This window comes from Meriones unguiculatus, chromosome 9 (genome assembly GCF_030254825.1).
Source record: "Meriones unguiculatus strain TT.TT164.6M chromosome 9, Bangor_MerUng_6.1, whole genome shotgun sequence".
NCBI classification, from domain to species: Eukaryota; Metazoa; Chordata; class Mammalia; order Rodentia; family Muridae; genus Meriones; species Meriones unguiculatus.
The window spans coordinates 63,095,859-63,117,704 of record NC_083357.1 but is presented as its reverse complement, the minus strand read 5'-3'; the positions used below and the strand labels follow the sequence as shown (position 1 = coordinate 63,117,704).

The window sequence follows — 21,846 nt, the reverse complement described above, 5'->3', positions numbered from 1 at the left end:
CCCTTTCCCTTCAGCTGTTTTGTCACTATGTCATCACAGCCGCAGGGAAAAGTAACTAAACCAGTGAATGACGTGTCCCTCATTTCCCCCCAGAACTTAGGGCAGGGTCTGGAAGTTGTACGTGACTGGTGAATGCGTGATTAACATACGCTCGCTCACTTAAAACGAAATGACACCACCACCAAAGCCAACCCCATGTCTGAGATGGCTTTCCCTTTAGTTCCCTTTACGCCAGTGGCCCAGCCACAGGTAGCAGGAGTTGGGAGTGCATAGTGCCTGGTTCTCCCTTGCAGACAAGGAGTTCAATGTTCCTGAGCTTGGCAGTGGCAAGAAGTGTCAACGACAGTCAAACAAGACTAAGGAGCTACTGGGAAGACGAGGCTTGGGATGTGTTGGTGTGGAGGGCACAGACCAAAGCAAAACCAACAGTTGCCAGAAGGAATTCTTGCTCCTCCCAGCCCCTCCAACTTTATAGATGTGCAAGGGGACTGTGCAGGGCTGAATTTCAGGGTCCCGGTCCCCGCCCACCACAATGATAACAACGGCGCGATCCCCTTGCTCAGCGAACCCTCCTCCGGCCCACCCATCGCCGCGCACCTCGTGCACAAAGGGACCCGGCAGCGGCAGTTTTGAAAATATCAAGGAAGTTGATCTGGGCCGGGGCCCAAGCGGTGACGACGAGAGAGGGCGGGGAGGCGGAGGGAGGGAGGGAGGGATGCGCGCGAGGCCAGGACTGCGGGCGCGGGGCAGCACAGCTCGCCCGGCTCCGGCGGGCAGCGCGGCGGCCCCAGCCTGCGACCCCCGGGATCCTCCACCGGCCAAGCCGCCTGAGCAGCGGCTCAGCTCCGCATGTGTGCTCACTCGAACCCCAGGATCGCGAGCCGCGCCTAGGGGCGGCCGTCGGTGCCTGAGGAGGACCCCGGCTTCCAGCTCCATCCAGGACTACTCGAGCGCCGCGGGGGCCCTGCAGAGGCCCGCGCAGAAGGGACCATGAAAGGTAAGCGGACTCCCTGGGAGCATAGAGATCACCCATCTTTTCCCCTAGACACGGGCTGGGGTACCCTGGCGCCTGAGCTGCAGGAGGGCTGAGAGTCCCCAGAGCTGGGGAAGATATTCCAGGTTCGGGGGGAGGGGGCCCTGTCGTTTTTTTACTATCCCTGAAGAGGTAGTGGGGCAGGAGGTGAGGGGGAGAGAGTGGGGGGGGCACAAGAAGAGCCCTAACTTCTAAATTCGGGGAAAAGAAAATATGAGGGTGAACCATCATCACACGTGGTCCTTGCTGGCGGTGCTGGCCTCACCGCCATTGCTCGCCCCTCAAAACGAATTTAAAGTCCAGAGAAGATCCTGATCCAGTCCCCCAGTGAGCACAGAAAGATGCTCGGTGTGGATCACAGCAGAGGTCCAATCCCAGAGGCTCCTGTAGACCCCACCCAGACTTAAGCTGCTCTCTGCCACTCACTCCATCCCCTTCTCAAGACAGTCATGCCAGTCAGAGCCCCAACTGCCCTTCCTGATATCTGCACCCTGTCTAACCCTCCCTGACCTCTGACCTGGGGACAGGGCAACTGAGCAAGCCCTGAGGGCCAGTCAGACTTGGAATTAAAAATCCTTCTTGATTCCAAGCTGCTCCTCCTGGGTCCTGGAGAGCTACAGTGAGAACTTCACCACCTCCGACTTCCTAAGGATCGTTGGGATGGTGTCAGGGATCCCAAACCACGATCCTGGGTGTTGCTGAGAAGTTACAGTTGTGACAGGAGGGCAGGCCCCACCTGTCAAGCCTGTGTCATTTGGAGCAGAGGTGTTGTCTCTTTGGTAGTCGATGATTGGGTATTCAAGTGCGAAAAGGGCCTCCCAGACAAATCTCTGTGGATCCTGCCTCCCTGCATTCCGGAATAACTTCTCTCCACAAGGCATAACTTTCTCACAAGGATAAAGTCTCTACCTCAAGGCAGCTCTTTAGAAACCCTCAGTAAGATTTCCTGTGACACCCCAGGCCCTCAAGGAGTGCAGAGCTGTCAGGGAGAAAATTATTGACTCCCAGCAAGCCCCTCTTCCCAGCACCACCATGATGGAAAGGGCAGGGTAGATTGAAACAACAAATATTTGGCCTTTGGGATCTTCGGAGTGAAGCTTTTTCTCACTAGAGAAAAAGCACGGTGCCCTTGGAGGAGGGTGGGTAGAAGTGGGATACGCTTTCCAAAGAGGCCCTTCCCCAAGGGAAGCTGGCTTTTCTGGCTCCTCCAAGGCCCCACCAATCTTCCAATTACATCTGCTGGCAAAAAAAACCATAGTCCCCTGCTCAAAGCAAACACAGTGATTTGATGTCTTGTAGAGGAAGGGAGCATTGCTGGGGATAGTATTTAAACCAGAAAACAAGCCTGTTGAGCTCACCCATGTGAGGGCCAGATGCTGGCAGCCAAGATGTTTCTGATGAAGATGGGTGCATGGGGGCAGGTAGGGGGCTCCTGCTTGACAGCAGCTGGCCAGGCCTCCCAGGTAGCCATGTCTTTTATGTAAGCTGGCACCTGGCCTCTCTCACACATAAGCCTAGAAGCAAACAGCTGCCACCAGCCTGTTGGTGACAAGCCCACCTCAGAGTTTCCCACTGACTTATGAGCCATTAACAGCCACCTGTGACAGGGGCTTGACAGGAAAGCACTCCCACAGCCTCCAGAAGTAGCCTGTTTGTTTGGCTGTAAAGGCGGAAACTTGGAACTTCAGAGCTGCCAAATTTGCAACTCAGATGTGTTCCCCAGTCCTGGTTCTGCCATTTCCATCTCTGGGTCCTTTTTCTCTTGCTAAAGACTGGGCCCCAGTACCGGCTGGTGAGCAGAAGTGATGTCTTGGTGTGTGTGTGGGGGGGTTGTCCTCAGCCCCTGAGAGACTGGTGTGCTCAGCTGCCTGCCTGTGCAGGGCAGAGCTAGGCTCCACCACTCCTCAGTGCTAGAGGAACAAGCCATTCCCCCAAACGGAGAGGATCCTGAAACACAGAGCAAGGGCAGGTAGGGAGGAAAGAAGGAGGCAGAAAACACAGCCCTATGGGGCCTGAGAGATGGTCCAGCAGATAAGGATGCTGGCTGCTCTTCCAGAGTACTGGGGTATGATTCCTAGCACTTACATGCTGTCTCACGGCTGTCCGTAACTCCAGTTCCAGAGGGATATGATGCGCTTTTTTGGGCTCTGCATGCAAACAAGCACATACATGGCACACAGACAACCTACATGTGGGCTATTTTGCCTAGATGTATAAAATAAAAAAAAAAAAATAGTAAGGCAAAAACACAGCCATGTGCTTGACATTTGATTTTGGCTGAAAGGCCAAGAAACCATCCCCACTGTGAAGAAGGCCACTCCTCAACTGGCCTTGCAGAAAGTCATGTTCATTCACGAGGCAGCAGGCTAAACTTTCCATCCCCAGAAGCCTGGGCCCAAACAGAGTCAAAACCAAGGAGCTAATGGCACAAAGGTGAAAAGAGCCACCAACTAATTCAGGATCCACAGAGGTTATAGGAACTTGGATGTTAGAGATTAGCTCCAAACCATCAGAAGTTGTTACCCTGCTATCCATCTGGGGTAACTTTAAGGCTGGAAGGCTCGTATCTCCGAGCTAATTTGTGAGAGAGGAAAAAACATGTTACTTTGCAACAGATGCTGGTAGACAGCTTGGCAGTTTCCATGGAGGCACAGCTGGTCTGGGTGTTAGAATTGGCACCCGGGATAGTATGATGGGTACTGAACTCTTACATTCCTCTTGCATTCAATTATGTTGTGCCGTGTGTGTGTGTGTGTGTGTGTGTGTGTGTGTGTGTGTGTGTGTGTTGAGGTCATCCGAGTCTGGCACACACCAGCTTTATTACTGTGCTCCATAGACTCAGTCCCCTCATCAAGTAGCCTGAATGATGCCCCAGAGACGTATCAGAATATGGAGTTTCACAAGCATTTCTGTCTGCCCATTCCGTGGCGCGCAAGAGCGCTCTCCACATTTGTTTATTGTATATGTGTTAACCCTCAATGCACATGGGGATGAGGCCTTTTAAGTCAAGAATCACACCGCCTCATCCTCAGAACCGAGCCCAGGAAGTTGATAAAAATGAGTGCCTCTGCTTAGGGAACATGTATGGACTGCATGGGAGATGCCAGGGTTCTTGTGGTTTTGAGACTGGCATCCAAGAAAGATACAGAGAACCGCTTACACACCGCTTTCTCTCAAGGAGCTTTCCTTTTTCTCGGACACAAGGTTTGAACCCTGGAATTATGAAAGAGGCTGCAAGTGGCCGGTGTTACAAAAGAGGTGTCAAGGAGAAAGTGTGTGACAGTAGCTTCCTCTGGCTGTTTTATTTGTCATTTTGTTTTGTTGTTTTTGATACTCCGGGCCTTGAGTGTGAATTCCTGCAGTCCCGCCGGGCACCTTTCCAAATGGACCTAGAATGATTGTGGCCGGACCTTAAGGTCCTAGCCTGCGTTTCCGGTAATGTCAACAGCTCTACTGGAGACTACAGACCTTTCTTCACAGTTCGAGGAAAGTACCTTTACCCCCGTCTGAGCCTAAGCGGGACAGGTGTGCATTCTGAGATGTCACCCTACCCCTTTCCAGACAGTCCGTATGTATGGGAGACTTGCTTTAGAGATGAGGCATGGCTGCTGAGAGGCAAGCAGCTTGGCAGACGGGAAACATGTTCACCCAAGGGCAGAGCTGGATAATCAGGACAGATGGCAGAGAAAAGCAAACGGGTGACATGGACGGTGGACTCAGTCAGACTCCCAAAGAGCAAGGAAATGAATGTTCAGAAAGGGCTTCAGCTACAAGTCAAAGGTAGGGCGACTTGGACCAGGTAGCTGGGGAGAGTCTGGATGTGGCTCCAGTGAGTGCTGAGTCCTTCGGGAAGCATGCTGGTGGGCAGAGAGATTTGCGTAGAGTTAAGAACTTGCTGAGAAGCTGAGGGCCATAGGCCAAGGCAGCCTTGCGCCCTGGTGTCTCCTGCTGTCGTTGGAGAACCCGAAGGGCTTGTCAGAAAAAGTCACATTTGATACCCCTCACTAGGCTCATCCTCTTATAGTTTATCCTGTGTTGGGAAATCTCTACTTTTCGAGGGCGAGGGGAAGAAAACAAGAGCCAAGAGGCAAGGTTTAGAACTCAAAGAACGAGGCATGGAAAGTGAGAGGAGGAAGCATGCCATGCTGTTGGTGGCGATCAGAGTTGAGAGGGGGTTAGTAGGCCGAGAGGAAGCTGTGCGTGAGGGAGACTGAGGCACAGGTGCAGGGACCTTGCAGGTGAGAGTTTCAGGAAAAAGGAAGTAGGTTCTTAGAGTGAGAACTGAAGCTGGGCCTGAAGAGACAGCCAGCACTCATTGGAAGACAAAGGAAGAGAAGGAAAAGGGAAAGTAGGAACAAGGTCCTGGAGCAAGAGTCGGGGACCGTGTCCAAGATGTGAGGAAGCATCCTTAAGACTTGGACAGAAGCATTCCTAGATTGCTATTCCACAAATCCAAACACTTCAGAAGGGGGGAAATTCAGCACTTACGAAACCCCACACCCCAGAGCTGACAGATGACAAGACATAGCTGGACAGATTCCTTAAAATTTTATATGCACACATCGACCTTTCCCCTACAAAGATAAAAAGATACTCTCCATATTACTCCTCCTTGTTGTTTTTACATTTATAGTGTTGTTATGTTTACACTGTAAACTTTACTCTTTTGGTGGGGTTGGCAGTGTATTTTATGGTATGCATACCACAGCTCACATGCAGAGGCCAGAGGATAACTTCTGGGAGTCCTCTCTTTCCGTCATGTGGGATCCAGAGGTTGAACTCAGATTATCAGGAGTGGCAGCAAGTACCTTTACCTACTGAGCCATCTCACCAGCCCTATATGTAGTTTGTTAAATTAACAAAAGGTAATTGGGGTGTAGACTCGTGATAGGACTTGTGTTCGGCATATGCAAAGCTCTGGGTTCAATCTCTGACATTAAAGTATTTTTACAGAATTTTTCGAAAGGATGCCTACACTTTTCCCCAGGTAATAAACCTAAATCTACGCTTTGTATGGTTCTTAATGTTTCATAGTATAATTTTACAATAGTCTAATCAACATCGTATTCGTGGGTGTTGAAGGCATCCACATTTCCGCTCAGGTTTGTTATAACACATGGCGGACAACCCTAGGCACGTTTGCTAGCTGCAGAGTTCTCCTCTCAGGAAAGTTCCTAAAGGGACACTTAGTGGGGATGCTCATTTGCATGTGGTTCACTGAGCACTGGTACACTCTAAAGATACCTGGGTCCCCTCCCACAGCTGTTCACTTGTGCTTGAGTGGATGCAGGTGTCTTAAGGGAGCCAGTGAGAGAAGATCAAGGAGTTGGAACTCAGTGTTGTTGGTCTTTTCAGAATGTCTCTTGCCTGTGGCAATCATGCTCCAAAGAGCAGACAGGCTGAGCGGCAGCCATGATGGACCAGAGAGCAGTTCAGATTTCACCTAAGCAGCTTCAAGCTCAGCGTTGCTGCATGCTCACGCATGGCAGGGGAGGATGAAGGAATAACCCAACCCAATGCTGGTGTTATGCAGAACAGAGTTCTGAACCTCTGCTCCATGGGATCAATCAATGCATATTTTTCCAGATTGGCCGGAAGATCTGAGGTCAAGTCAGCCTGAGAAACACAGAATTAAACATGCATTTAAATCTTCTTTTTTTTTTTCCTCAAGACTTTTTGAAATATTTACTAAGAGGTTCCCCCCACACACAAAGGATGTTTTGGAACCATGCTCTGCGGACACACTTTGTAAAAAGGATTTCTTGGAAGTTGGAAGTTGGTCCTGAGGGTGCTGGGGGTTGGGATGTGGTAATAGATGGCAGCTGTGATTGGGTTTGGGAGAGGAAAACAGCACTACCCAAAGTGCCTGCTGCCCTTAATCTACACTGCAGTGTGCGTCAAGCTACCCATCGCCTTCATGTCGAATTCACGGCATCCCTGGTACACAGAGGGCACCGCCACTGTCTTACACAAGTGACAAAAAGACTCTGAGAAGGAGGGCATTGTGGGAAAGGCAGCAAGGATCTATGAAATGGTAGCATTTCATAGATCAGAGAGGCAACAAGAAATAAGCAGACTGCTTGCTCCCAATTCTCCTATCCCATTAAATTCTTGGGGCTCCCGGGAGTGAAAGAGGAGCCCCAAGAAGAGACAAGTGTGGGTGCAAAAGGGATGGCTGCAGCCCGGGTTCTCTCTCAAATAGATGTGAGATCCCCCATTGAGGAGCTACTTAGACGTGAGGCAGATATTTGGGGTTATCTGAGGGCTAGAGTTAGGTTAGGTTAGGGTTAGGATTTCAGTGAAAATCTGTGTGACCCAAAATGCCAATAGTGGGTAACAAGGGAGAAGGGAGGGAATATACTGCTTAGAGAAAGGAAGGCTTAGGTAGGATAAAATGAGAAGGAACTCATAACCTCTGTAGTCACCAAGGGATGGCGAGTGATCACAGAACAGCTGCAGGAAACCAGATGCTCTCAGCGCTAACCCACTGAGCTGAGCATGAGGATCTGAATGAGAGGCCTGGCTTCCTTGGAGCTAAGAGGGACAGAAGATTCCCACCAGGCTTCAGAGGAACCACAAAGCCATGGAGAGGGGCAGTAGCAGGAGGCTTTTGAGGAAAACAACCCTGAGACCTTAATTATAGCATTCCCTAACCTTAAACTATAGCTGTCCTGAAACTTTAAATATAGCATTGGCTCCTAGGAAGGCTCTCCAGATCTTTATTTTTCCCAACCCAATTGGCTGTTTGGAAAACCCACTCTGAACTTGGCTGAAGATAATCATCAAAATATGTCCCTTGGAGTGCCCAAAGAAAGACCTTTTATTCAGTTCCTCGAATCTCCCCCTTCTGACTTGTGTGGAAGAACGCAGTCTCAGGGAAAAAAAAAAAAAAAAAAAAAAGGATGAATCAATCACACATTTCCTGGTCAACCAGAAAAAAAAGCCCATGTCAGTAATGGTGGCTGAGTTAGCAGTTGGTTAGCATATCCGGGCTGGTTTCTACCCACAGAGGGAAAGGTTGAACCAGGTTCGACCCCAAGAAAGTCAGCAGCTGCTGCAACCAGGTGCCAAGACATGAACCTATCAGTCCAGTGTTCTCCCTGGCTCTTGCAAGCAAAATCTGAAAAACAAGGAATCCCTCCTCTCTGGCTTTCCTTCTGGCCTTTAAGTTGGAGATTACACCCTCAGAGGAACAGAGACCCTTTCACCCTGTAGTATTTGCTCTTACCTTTTGAAGCTGGCTGGCAGCACCGGCCTTTAAAGGCTGTTGGGTGGTTTTCCTCTTCTCCCAGTATGTGGCCTGGAGGGTGGGCCACATGAAGAGTGGCACCTGGCTACATCTTCTCTAGCTAAAAGCACTCTGTGGTCAGAGCTCAGATTCCTTGTGGCCTCAGGGCAAGGGAGGCCGTGACTGGTTCCCAGAGCCTTAGATTTTTTGCTCCTCCATGATTCCCAGAGCATCACGCTGTCCTAGTTATCCCACAGAGGGGCTTCTCAGAAGTTTTCAGATCTAGACCTGTCTAGTCCGATCCCGTGTCCTCTTCCAAGCTCAGCTCACCATGTGCACCTGCAATGGAGGCTACCTTCCTGGAGGCCTTGCCTGCTCCATCAGAACAAGGCTCTCCTTGCTGTTCCAGACATCCAGCAACATCTACATTTTACATAGTTACATTACCATAACTTTGGGCAAATCCAAAGTCATAAATGTTACAGAAACTCATGTCCCCACCCTTCCCTGTCCACCCCTGACACACCTCACCCAAGAAGAAGCCTTCTAGTTTTAAGAAGAGAATGTCCTAGCCCGTGTCTAGCTAGCTCTGGTGGAAGGGAGGGAAGCCCCACCTAAACTCTGCTGCCTCCCTCAGCCGATCCTCCCCACTCCCCACCTTCCATTTTCTAGCAGTTCAAGCCTGAAGTCACCCCCGAGCCCCGGCCCCATCCCAAAGCGTCTCTGCTGCCTTAAGTTTTTGGAACCCCCAATGTGTCAACACTCTCTTGGCCATAGAGAATACCAAAAATAAACAGATTAAAACCATGCTTTTAATGATTGATCTTCATTTGTTTTTAAATTGAGACGAGCTTATGATTAAAACAGCAGAGACTATTCAGGCCTTCATCTGGAGCCTGCAAGCTACCTTTACTGACACATGCTACATCATCAGTCCTGGGCAGGAGCCCAGGGGAAGGTGTACCTACCTGAAGGAAGTAATAAAGTGACACAGTGCTGGGAGGTCTGATGAGGAAAGAGATGGCAGGCCTGCCTGGAAGGGTCCCATCCCAGTTCTCATGTGCAATTCTGTGTGCTCCAGATTCCTAATAACTCAGGAGCCATTATTACCTTTGGGCCTTTGTAATGGGATAGCAAGGACCCTGACTTCTAAGTCCCCTTCTGAGAGCTAAGATCCCCAACACTAAGCCAGCAGGGCCCAGAAAGAATACTCCCCTGCCACAGGGGAGCACGTTTGGCCCAGCACAAAGGGTGTGTCCTGGTTCCCATCCAATTTCCATTCATCATCTTCTCACCAGTCCCAACCCTCTTCCTCCAGGCTCTCCTCACTCTCTGTATGTTCATCTGGTCTCCCACCAGAACAAGCCCAATGACACATAAACACACTGAGTTTGTACTTACTAAAGGCTCAGCTTGAGGGCGCCCCACAAATGCTTTGGATTACATTCTCATTAAAGTGAGAGAGGCTAAGGTGGCAAGCTGCCGAAGTGTTCCAGATATAGGCCAATCAGAGTCCCCAAGGGCAGGACTCACCTCTGGACAGCAGGAAGTCAGAGGATTAGGAAAAGCAGAAACCCTCTTTGGGGACTGGGGAGGGCTATGAGTTGCAGAGCTGAGATGTCATCACGGGGAAGAGGGCCAACACTAAGGAACCGCTGTTCTAGAGAGGACTGGGGTCTGGGCAGGCAGCTGTCACTCCCCTTCTGTGGACCACTCCATGCAGTACAGGAAGGTGATGGTTCTTATTAACTCCCATTGGCTAACTGTAGGCAATTTAAGGCTCTCTCCACCAGGGAAGCAAGGGTGTGACAAAGCTGCTTGGGGAGGGGTGTTTGCTGAAGGCTGGTGTCAGCCAGGCTTCATTTAAATCATCCCAGATTCCTTGCAAAGGCTATAAACAGTGGAGTGATGAAATAGCCTCTGGAGCCAAAACAGGGAGGAGGCCCTGTCACGAGGGAGGGCCAAGAAGCTCCACGAAGCAGCGGGAAGAAATGAGGAGCATGGACAGGAAGGAATTTGATATCTCTCTAAGGGGCTCAATGGGAGGATCTGAGCAGCCCCCCATAATGCAGTGTTCTGCAGAGCTGCTGGCAACTAGCAGCCCTAGCTAGCTGCTGAGCTTTTGGTTAGGCAAGCACAGAACGGCCCAAAGAATTCTAGTCCACCTAGCCCGAAGCTTTGGGGAAAGAGGTCACCCTGTAAGCTGCCTGGGCGAAGCATCCTTGTAAACTGCTGGCAGACTGGTGGGAGGGATCACAGCCCGAGCTGCAAAGCAGGGCAGAAAAGGTCCATTTCCCAGGATGCATGTAAAAATGATGTGTTGCATCCCCACACACCACGCTGCTTGTCCCTATTTCCCAGTCCCACTCTGCTCTTCTTCTTCACAGTGCCTACCACCCCCCCCAACTCCCCCCTACACCATTTCCTCATCCATCTATCAAATCCAGAGACAAATTTCTCTAATTTCTTTCACCGTATCCTTTTCAGGCTACTTGTCCGGATGAATTAGGACAATGGAGGTGGGAATGCTTCTATCTTCCATCTTCAAACTCCCTCACCTCAGAATTCCTCTGGAGGTGGGACTCTGCGTACTGGGGTCCTAAGATCTTCAGCAGTCTTCAGGGTTAGTCTTAGATCCACTACCAGCAAGCACAACAGAAACTCAATTCAGATGCTTCAAAGCACCCTTCTCTAACAACACCGCCTCTAGAACTTTCGCCCTGGAAAGCTGGCTGAGGTCCACAGAGAGCCGGCTTCTGAGATCCACAGAGGTGAATCCATGACCCTGGAGTACACGCAGCAAGGGGCGTACTTCAGTGTCAGTTGAAGTGTGACAGACCTGGGGGCTAAAGCGAGGGGGTTTATGGCAGCGGATGGGATCTTCCCCAGTTCCTTTGTTAGGGAATTCGCTGAAGGAAAGACCCAAACTCAAGTAGTATGTAAAAGCAAAGAGGGTTTATTCTGCAGAGAATTCCAGCATGCTGTGGTCACCACCTTCACAAAATGGCCACGACCCCAAGGTGGAGCTCGAAGGCCCCTTTTAAAGCTAGACGAATCCCTACTGTGGCTATGTGACCTCTTTTGGGATTGGCTGGTGCCCATGGAGGCTATGTGACTCTGGTTGGGATTGGCTGGCTCTCACCTTCCCCATGAGTCCGCTCAAGGTTGCCTCTGCTTCTCAAGTGTTCTCGCCCCACTGTCTTGGTTTCTTTTCCCATTGCTGTGACAAAATACTATGACAACAGCAACTTAAAGGGAGAAAGTATTACTTCTGGCTCACAGTTAGAGGCACAGCTCATCATGAGGAGGAAGTCAAGCCAGTATGAGCTTGAATTAGCTGGCCTCGCCCACCCACGGTCAGGAAGCAAAGTAGAGAATGCTCAGCTCCCTTTCTCCACATACACATTCCAGGATCCCAGCCCGGGAATGGAGCCGCTCACCAGAGACAGGTCTTCCCACCTTCCAAAATTCTAATCAAGATAATCGCTCCCTGCATTTGCCCAGCTGCTCATCCCCAGGTGATTGTAGATTCTGCTACGCTGACAATGAACATTAAACATCACATCTAATTTTCCCAGCTGATCACAGAGGTTGTGGGGCAGCATTTGGGACGTGAGGTCAAAGGGACCAAAGGTTTACAAAACCCTAGAGGGCTGTTGATCACTGTCATAGCCCTATGTCTCAACGTTTTGCCTGCTCAGTCTCTTGTTCCTTCTCCTTTCTACCCTCTGATCTTGTAATTGCAGGAGAAATACCCCTCAGAACTCTGGAACCACTGTTCCTTATTCCCAGTGGTAGTATGTGGGCCAGCGAGGGAAGATGTTTGAGTCCAGATCTTGGCTTCTCCATTCGTATTGTGTGTGCTGTTAGTAACATTCTTAAATGCCTTTGGCCCTAAGTCTTTTTGACCATAAAAATGATACTTTAGGCTGTAAAATTTATAGGATTGTCATAACGATTGCCTTGAGGCCAGATCCCACACTTCACCACATTTCAAAAAATGAAGCAGAGGAAAACAAACCAGGAGTGGCTGCTTCCAGCACATTTTTAGGCTTTAAACTTTAAGTAAAAGGTAAATGACAAACACATTACCAAACGCATAGCTGAAGTTGAAAGAAAACAGAAATTTCCAAGGACCAAGGAAAACAAGCTTCAAAGAAGAGGAATTCTTGGAGGAGGAACAAGAGGAGGAGAATAGGGGAGACGGAAATGGGGGTGACATTTAAACTAGGAGCTCAAGCCAAGGAGGAAACAAATATAGAGTTGGTTGAGTAATAGTACCACAGGCATGGAATCTGCAATGTGTTAAGAGTCCTACAGCAAAGCCTGGACCCCAGAAGCTCTCTCTCCTCAGTGCTGCTGTCACTGTGTTTCACCTTGGGATGGTCCAAGACCTTTCTGAGTGGTCATGGCCCTCAATCTCATTGGTCGGTGCCAGGCATACCTGTCAGTAAAGATTATAACTTATACCTCAGCTGGTTCCTCTAAAAATGGGGAGGGAGAGTAACAGGAGTATAAGGAAAGAGGGTCATTTGGCAGAGAGCTGATCAGAAAACCTGGAATCTCCAGACTCCAGGTAGAGGTTACAGGGTGTGTGTGTGTGTGTGTGTGTGTGTGTGTTGTTAAGACATATAAGCAGAACTTTCTCTTGAGAAGCCCACAGTCACACATGGGCTTCCGTGTGAAGAACGTTCTTTTCTTCCTGAGTGTCTCTCTATTGATGACCAGGCCTAAATCTTTTGTTAAAATCTTGGTGAACTCTAAATTTTCATTAAAAAAAAATAACTATGCTAGTTATGACATGTGTGTGCATGCACACACACATAGACCAAATTAATAAAATCATTTAAATTTAAATAGTCAAGTAAATAAAGCTGTTTTTTAAAGGGGAAAGTCAAAGATGCCTCTTCTTAGGGTCCACCCTTGGCTTTCATCCCCATTTCCCAGATCGAAGTCCCAGTTGGCCCCACGGCTCACTCTGTCTCTTTATTAAAGGACCTTCCTCATTTTTTTTCCCCAGGAAGGAGAGATGGGAGGCGTGGGGAAGGAGAACAGTTTCCTCAATAATGAGACACATCATTTTGGGTCTTACTTAGGAATCACCTGACCCTGGACCCCTTCTCCTCCATGCTCCCTTTGACGCCTTGGTAGGTCTCCAGTGAGGTCCAGGAGGTAGAATGCACTCATCTCCTATCTGCTCACCTCTTGATTCCTGCTTCCTCCTTCCCAGCTAGGCTGGACACAGTCTTGGAGCCCATGCAGTGCCAGTTTCATATTTGTGCCTGAAGCAGGGAAATTCTGCTTCTGCCCCACATGCCAGATCAATCAACACATTCTTACATCTCTTTGTTCTACTCCCAGTGGTCTGGGAGAGGTAAAGACTGGCCTGTGTGTCTTCCTAGCTTGTGGGAGATGGGCACATCTCTTTACCATATGGGTGGGATACCTCAGCAACTTGACCTTCTAAAGCTTACCTCTATACCCCACCCCACCCCCATTTCTCATCTTCATCAAGTCACCTGGGGCTCAGGTGTACTGGACTGGACCTAGGAAAGGGGTGAGCATGGGGTATGAACCTTGATACCAAACAGAAAGCTGGAAAGGGAAGGGCATGGCTTGGGGTCAAGGTGTGGGGTCCTACCTCACTGGTTTCATTGCAGTGAGATCAGCTGGCAGTGACAGGGATGTACTATGTGTCACTGAAGAGGAACTGGCTGGTGAAGAAGAGGACATGCCATCCTTCCCATGCAGCCAACAGGGTAAGTAAGTGCTCAGGGAACCCCTATCTCCTCTGTGAGCCGATAGCTCCCTGCCTTCCTGCCTTCATCTCTAGACTGGTCAACGATGTGTTCAAACGTGTGGCTTCAGAATTCCTGCTCTCATTTTCCTACTGTCCCTTGGAGGGTGAGGGCAGAGCTGGGTAGCCTGGGGCTGTGTAGTATGGATGAAATCAGCATTGCTCATAAGTGTCATGTGCTTCCTGGGCTCCACCTAAGCCCTGGCAGGAACCCCTGCCATCTCCCTTAGCCACACACTGTACCCAACGTCTGTATTCTGCCTTGTTGATCATGCTATTTGAGTTGCTGGTTGGACCAGGGCTCTCAGTGACATTTGGTATAGATATAGCTTGTGTTCTTTATCTTGACTGGACACTGTGCTCTCCAGGCATGCCCCAGGCCTGCTTTTGGTATTGTGGATTTATTCCAGTGTGCCATGTGGAGCAGGCACTAGGTTTTTAATTGCTGCTGGTACTCATCATATGCAGCTAAGCTGAGCTCCCCTTGGGGGCCATCCTTCATTTTCAGCGGGCACTGGTCACCTCCCAGAGTTCCCAGGAACTCCTCCCTCTTCTTTCCACACAGCAACCTGACCGGTGAATTTTAACGCCTTGTTTGGTTTCTAGGAGAACCACAGTTTATTTGCCCAGAAGGTCATGGGCAAACTGGGTTGTTTGAACACATGCTAGAGCATTGCACTGGGCAGCAGAGTGAGCAGGCTGTTGGGATTGTGAATCATGGTAAGGCCAGCATAGAGAGAAAAGTTGTCTTCGTGCTCTGTGGGCTGAATGAAGATACTGCTGAGAAAGAATGACTGGTAAGGAGGAGGAGGAAGGGTGGCCTCTGTCTCCTATATTCCAGAATGTTCTATAAGTTCAGCCTAAGCAGCAGAACAAGCCCAGAATAAAAGCAGAAAGTTCCACCTGTCCTGCTTTGAAAAGCATTGAGGCAGGCCAGACAAGGAACATGAAATTGAGCATTGCACTCCCGCCTCCATCACTGGCCCAAGCCATGGCCATCTTCTTGTTCTCCACAGGTCGGCCAGGACCCCGCTGCACCCGCTGCCAGAAGAACCTGTCTTTGCACACATCAGTGCGGATTCTGTACCTCTTCCTGGCTTTGCTCCTGGTGGCTGTGGCTGTGCTGGCCTCTCTGGGTGAGTTCAGTGTGCCCTGGTGCTGGCTCCAGGGGAATGGCTGATTAGGTTTCTACATGAACAACACCCCAGGGAGAAAAATACTCCACATCTGTCACCCAGACTAGCATCTTCCTGGCTTGAAGATGGTGGTGGTGGTGCATGTCTTTAACCCCAGAGGCAGAGGCAGAAGATGGTGGATCTCTGAGTTAGAGGCCAACCTGTTCTACAGAGCAAGCTCCAGAACAGCCAGGGCTACACAAAGAAACCCTATCTCAAAAAAACCAAACCAAACAAACAAAAGAGTTAGCTGTAGGGCGTTGAGTAGAAGAAAATAACCAGATGAGTTTGACAGGTCAGTAATAGAATCATGTGGGAGTTTTCAGAACTGCTGATGTTTGCCCCCTCTACCCCTATTCCCAGGGTAATAGAGTGAATCCTGTAACTTTCAGCTCTCCAGGTGAATCTGTTGTGTAGCCCTCGGTTGTGTCCACTGGATCAGATGGCGTCTAAGACCCGCCATCATCTCCCTGTGTGTTGTTCAAGATAAGACTGGGTACCAAATGCATCGAGATTGCCTTCAGCATTCATTAAAATCTAAATCCCCGGGGCCTTACTAAGACCTGCAAAATCAGATTCCTGCAGGTGAGGCCAGAAGGCCTGAGTTTTGGTGCCTCTCATCCACATTGCAGCCGGTATGATCGTGGTGCTGGTGCATGGTAGATCATACCTTCTAGAGTCTAAGAGTTTCACGTAAATTGTCTAAATTGTTTTGGTCACATTCATAGTAAAATCCATTTGATCCAGCCTGCTTGATGCTAGAGACAAGGCTGGGAGCAGAGAGAAGCAATGGAGGCCCGAGTGACCTTCACCCAGGGTACTGACCCTAAGAGTGAACCCCTTCCTGGAAAGGCACGTGGTCCTGCCGCTATATGAGGATATTTGGGTACCAACACCCCTGGCTGTATTAGTTATGGTTCTTTTTTCTGTGACAAGAAGCAAGTTAAGGGCAGGAGGATTCATTTTTGGCTTATCACTTGAGAACAGTCCGTCATGGTGGGTGAGGCATGGCAGCAGGAGGAGATGGCAAGCTACATTGCCTCTTCAGTCAGGGCCCATCAATAAATCTCAAGGCTCATTCCCGGTGACCCACTGCCTCCACCTCTGAAAGGTGTGCCTTCCAAAACAGCACCACAGCTGCAGACCAAGTGCTCAAAGACATGAGCCAATAGGGCTATAACAAGACGAGAAGGCAGAGTAAATGAAGGAAATGTCCAAAGAAACAAATGACTATGTAATTACAGAATGTGACATGTGCAGTGAATAGGGAGAATTGCATGCAATGAGCCTTTGGCTGGTGGCCCAGGAGTAGACTTTATGAATCCTTAAAGTCAAAATGGCAATCATCAAGCCTCCCCATTTCTTTTCCTTTATCTATATATGGGCTCTTAAGTGAGAAAAGGCTCAAACAAAATAACTATCACCAACTGGAAAGTGCTACCCCAACTCAACAGGCTGTCCCAAACATGTGAATGTTACTAATTAATCCAATCTCCTGACAGAGCTGAGATATTCAGTGTTCAGTAGAGCCTGGATATCCTAAATTGCTTGAAAGCAAAATGGTTTTGAGGGGCTAAGAACTTTAGAAGTCGCTGCCGTCATGTTTTTATTTTGTTGATGACTGTTCCTTCTGGAAAGGTTCATTGACCTGTCAAAGTCACCCAACAGACTTTATATCAATCAGAGTCTAGAAGCTGAGTCGCTTTGGGCGATTACAACTGCATTCTGCCAGATATGTCCTTCAGAGGCTCATCAGGCCAACCGGTGCCCTCTTACCACTGCCAGGGCCATCTTGCTACTGATGGATAAGCCCAGCTACCCTGCTTTTGCTGCATGCATGCTCTAAATCCTGTTGACACAACAGCTTTTGTAGGACCCTGGGCTGAACTGACCTAAAAGGGAGCAAGAGCTTTTCTAGAGAATACCTTGTACAAACCGAAGGGTTGTACTCCAAGCATTCATCCTAAGGAAAAATATCATGTCCTTACAACCAGCACAGATAAGGGTTATGCCTAAGATGGAGCACTGGTCATAATCTGCCTGTCAGACTTTGTGTATTTTTAGTGAAAACACACACTGAAATATTTTAAAAAGAAAAAAAAAACTTTATAAAACTTTTTTTTTTAAGTTTGAAAAAAACTCTCTCGAAGAAAGAATGAGAAGATGGTAAGAAGAAGAAACACGCCCGTGATGCCATACTTATAAAAGTTGAATAAGAGAAAATAGATGGGATGGTCAAAGTAACACAGTTTTGCCTTTTATTTTCTAAAGCATATATCTATGGGAGTGTTGAGTGGGCATCCGTGGGCACATGACTAGAAGAAATACATAGTTGAAGGTGGTGATGGTGGTGAGTGCTCTCTGGGTGATGGAATAATTTTATCTGTATGTTTGTGAATTTTTACTATCCTAACTTACGAGGAGCTCTTGATTCCAAATCCCAGATTGGGAGGTGAATTATCCTGTGAAGGAACATGTGCAGTAAGACACATCCTTGTTTGGTCATTGGGAAGCCTTTCTCCTGGGAGAAGCAAGAACGGTTTTGGTTTCAGACTCATGAAAATGATCTCACCAATGATCTGAACTACTTCTGAACCGTGACCCCAGCCTGGTGTCTCTTCTGTTTCCTCAGTGTTTAGAAAGGTGGACTCTCTCTCAGAAGACATCTCCTTGGCCCAGTCCATCTATAATAAGAAGCTTGTGTCAATGCAAGAAAACCTTCAAGGATTGGGTAAGATTCTAGTGTCCAGAAGCACAAAGGACCCTCTATCCCTGTTATCTAGGGATGAACAGGTACTCCCTGCTTCCTAAGATAAGACCAGCTGATGATCCCTGCTTCCCTCTATGGAGGGCTGGGATGCTGGGACACTGCACAGACTAAGGCAGACTTTTCTATATGGGCTGTTGATCTATCCAGAGACCATATGCAGAGAAGGGAAGCAAGCATAGTCCATTCTTAAAATAGCCTCGTGCATCCCAAATGGCTTGTAAGGCCCTGCAAAGCCTCCTGGTGTATAAGCCCATTTTCAGTTACTGCCTTAAGCAACATCACAAATCACCATGGTCTAGCTTCTGCTCCAATCAGAAACATCCCAAGACAGAGTGAGTCAGAAGGAGCCATGGCAGATGTGGATTAAAAGGCCATTTTCTCTGTTGCAAATAGAAAGTGCTGGCCTGACACCTAATAACAGAGTTCTACTTGGCAAGCCTTATTCCTCAGGAGTCACAAAGAAAAAAAAAAAAAAGAAAAAAAAAAACTTCCCAAGGTCACCTTCCCCACAAGTATATTATATCAACCAAAACAACAGATATTAAAATGTGTGGAGAATTTTTTTTTAGTGACGTGTACAATGAAATGAGGCTCTTGGCCACCTCAGAACAGTTAGTTACTAAAATCTGTTCTTTAGAATGCAGCAATACTGTGGGATAAATATCTGAAATCTTGCACTTCAGATTGCAGAGTAAAGGTGGAATTCCGCAGAGATGATGAGGCTTTTCTGTGAGGGATTTCTCATAGGAAGAAAGGAAACAGAGTCCAGTTCCCTGTGTCTGCATTTCCAGAAGCACCTCTGGGGCTAGGGAGATAATATAGCCATTCAAGCACTGTGACCTGAGTTTAATCCCAAGCACCCTAGTGGGAAAGGTGTGGGGGGGGGGAGCACAAACTTGTAATCCCAGTGCCAGGGTGGCAGGAATGGGTGAATTCTTGGAGTTCAGTTGTCAGAAAGCCTAGACTGATTGACAAGCTCCAGACCAGAGAGAGGATCTATCTCAAAAATCAAGATAGACAGCCCCCAAGGAACAACACCTAAGTTGTCTCAGACCTCCACACAAGAGGGCGCATGCCTGCATACAAATAAACACACACACACACACACACACACACACACACACACACAAAAGACACCTGTGTCCCATTTAACTGAAAAATGTCCCCTTTTCTCCTGAAGACCCAAAAGCCCTGAGCAATTGCTCTTTTTGCCGTGAGGCTGGGCAGCTGGGGCAAGAGATCAGGAAGCTCCAGGAGGAGCTGGAGGGGCTTCAGAAGATGCTGCTGGCCCAGGAGGTCCAGCTGGACCAAACCTCCCAGGCCCAAGAGCTGCTCTCCAACACAAGCAGTCAAATCTCCCAGGAGATGGGCAGTTGTTCCTTCTCCATCCACCAGGTCAATCAGTCGTTGGGATTCTTCCTGGCCCAGGTGAGGGGCTGGCAGGCCACCACAGCAGGCATGGACATCACTCTGAAGGACCTCACCCAAGAGTGCTACGATGTCAAGGCTGCCGTGAACCAGATAAACTTCACAGTGGGCCAGACAGCTGAGTGGATCCATGGGATCCAGAGAAAAACGGACGAGGAGACCCTGACCCTGCAGAAGATAGTCACTGACTGGCAGAACTACACCAGGCTCTTTGGGGGTCTGCGAAGCACCTCTGCCAAGACTGGAGAACTGGTCAAGACCATCCAGGCCACCCTGGGGGCCTCCTCGCAGCGCATTAGCCAGAACTCCGAGAGCATGCATGACCTGGTGCTGCAGGTCATGGGCCTGCAGCTACAGCTGGATAATATCTCCTCCTTCTTGGATGACCATGAGGAGAACATGCATGACCTCCAATACCACACCCGATATGCCCAGAACCGCACAGTGGAGAGGTTCGAGTCCCTGGAAGGACGCATGACTTCTCACGAGATTGAAATCGGTACCATCTTCACCAACATCAACGCCACCGACAACCACGTGCACAGCATGCTCAAGTACCTGGATGACGTGCGGCTGTCCTGCACACTGGGCTTCCACACCCACGCTGAGGAACTCTACTACCTGAATAAGTCCGTCTCCCTCATGCTGGGCACCACGGATCTGCTCAGGGAGCGCTTCAGTCTGCTCAGTGCTCAGCTGGACTTCAATGTCCGGAACCTCTCCATGATCATGGAGGAGATGAAGGCTGTGGACACACAGCATGGAGAAATCCTTCGCAATGTCACCATCATCCGAGGTAAGAGGAGGGTGGACGGGCCTCTCCAGGGACTCGGGGTTGTTGCTGTCTACAGGAGCGCATGATTTTAGGGAAACTCTCCAACAGTATGTACATAGAGCATGCTAGATGGAAGACACTAGGTGTCAAAATAGATTGCCAAAATCATCCAGTAATCAGTTCCCAGGGCAGCAGGCAACTTTAAGAAGTGTCTTTGAGGGGCTAGAGAGTGGTTAGGCATGCATGCTACTCTTCCATCGGTTCCCATCACCCACATAAGGAGGCTGACAAACACGTGTCACTCCAACTTCAGGGGATCCAAAGCCCTCTTCTGGACTTCACAGGTACATGTACACATGTACATGTAATGTAATTTTAGTAACTAACTGTTCTGAGGTGGCCACGAGCCTCATTTCATTGTACACTTCACTAAAAAAAATTCTCCACACATTTTAATAATGTACCTCAGAGACCAATCACCCTAATGTATTCTTCTTCTCCTATATTTCCCTAAGGTCCTTTATTGACTAGAATTCTATGGGAAAAGAAACCAGAACTGGAAGAGTAAAGGCAGATAAATAAGCCAAGGGATGGATGGATAGATAGATAGATAGATAGATAGATAGATAGATAGATAGATAATCATAAGAAATTGGTTTATGTGACTATGTAGACTGGCAAGTCTGAGATCTGTAGAGATAATGCCCCTGATGGGAAGAATATCAGGCATGAAGAATTCTCTTATTCAGGGGAAGGTGAGCTTTATGCTTTGTCCTGGCTTTCAAACGTACACATGCATGCAAGTAGGTACACACATGAATAAAAAAATTTAATGTTTGAACATTTTTGCCTTTGAGAGTTAGGCTTAGTGGTTCACACCTGTAATCCCAAAACTCAGGAGGCTGAGGCAGGAGCATTAACATGGACTCCAGGCCAGCTTGGGCTACACCCTGAGTCTCAGAGACACTGAGTGAAACCTCATCTCAACAAAAGGAGCAAATGAGAAAAGGAGGGAAGGAGGGAGAGAGGGAGATTCTTGAAAGCCTCTTGGTGAAAGTAATATGGTTTCTAGCTTTGCTTTTCAAAGAAAATTCTAGCTTATCCCTGGCTTTCTTTTAGTCCCTCATAGCAAGTTTATAGACCTTGTCCTTTTGAAACCACCTATGCTCACTTTCTCCCTTTCTGCCTCCTCATTAATGATTTTGCCTGTCAGACTATCTGTCCCTCAGAGACCGATCACCCTAATGTATTCTTCTTCTCCTATATTTCCCTAAGGTCCTTTATTGACTAGAATTCTATGGGAAAAGAAACCAGAACTAGAAGAGTAAAGGCAGATAAATAAACCAAGGGATGGATGGATAGATAGATAGATAGATAGATAGATAGATAGATAGATAGATAGATAGATAGATAGATAATCATAAGGAATTGGTTTGGTTTATGTGACTATGTAGACTGGCAAGTCTGAGATCTGTAGAGATAATGCCCCTGATGGGAAGAATATCAGGCATGAAGAATTCTCTTATTCAGGGGAAGGTGAGCTTTATGCTTTGTCCTGGCTTTCAAACGTTTAGATGAGGCTAGCACCACATTAGAGAGGGTAATCCTTTTTGTTCAGTCTAACAATACACATGTCGGCC

General features: G+C 48.5%; 1 protein-coding gene across 1 annotated transcript in view; it reads left to right on the top strand.

Annotated features, from left to right (window-relative positions):
• Positions 1–722: 722 nt before the first annotated feature.
• Positions 723–21,846, top strand: part of Scara3 (scavenger receptor class A member 3) — a 31,951-nt gene continuing 10,827 nt past the window's right edge. The window contains exons 1-5 of the mRNA XM_021654504.2: positions 723–997; positions 13,922–14,020; positions 15,075–15,194; positions 17,866–17,964; positions 19,184–20,227. Coding sequence (XP_021510179.1) covers positions 991–997; positions 13,922–14,020; positions 15,075–15,194; positions 17,866–17,964; positions 19,184–20,227 — 1,369 coding nt within the window. The 5' untranslated portion in view covers positions 723–990. The remainder of the gene's footprint in view (positions 998–13,921; positions 14,021–15,074; positions 15,195–17,865; positions 17,965–19,183; positions 20,228–21,846) is intronic.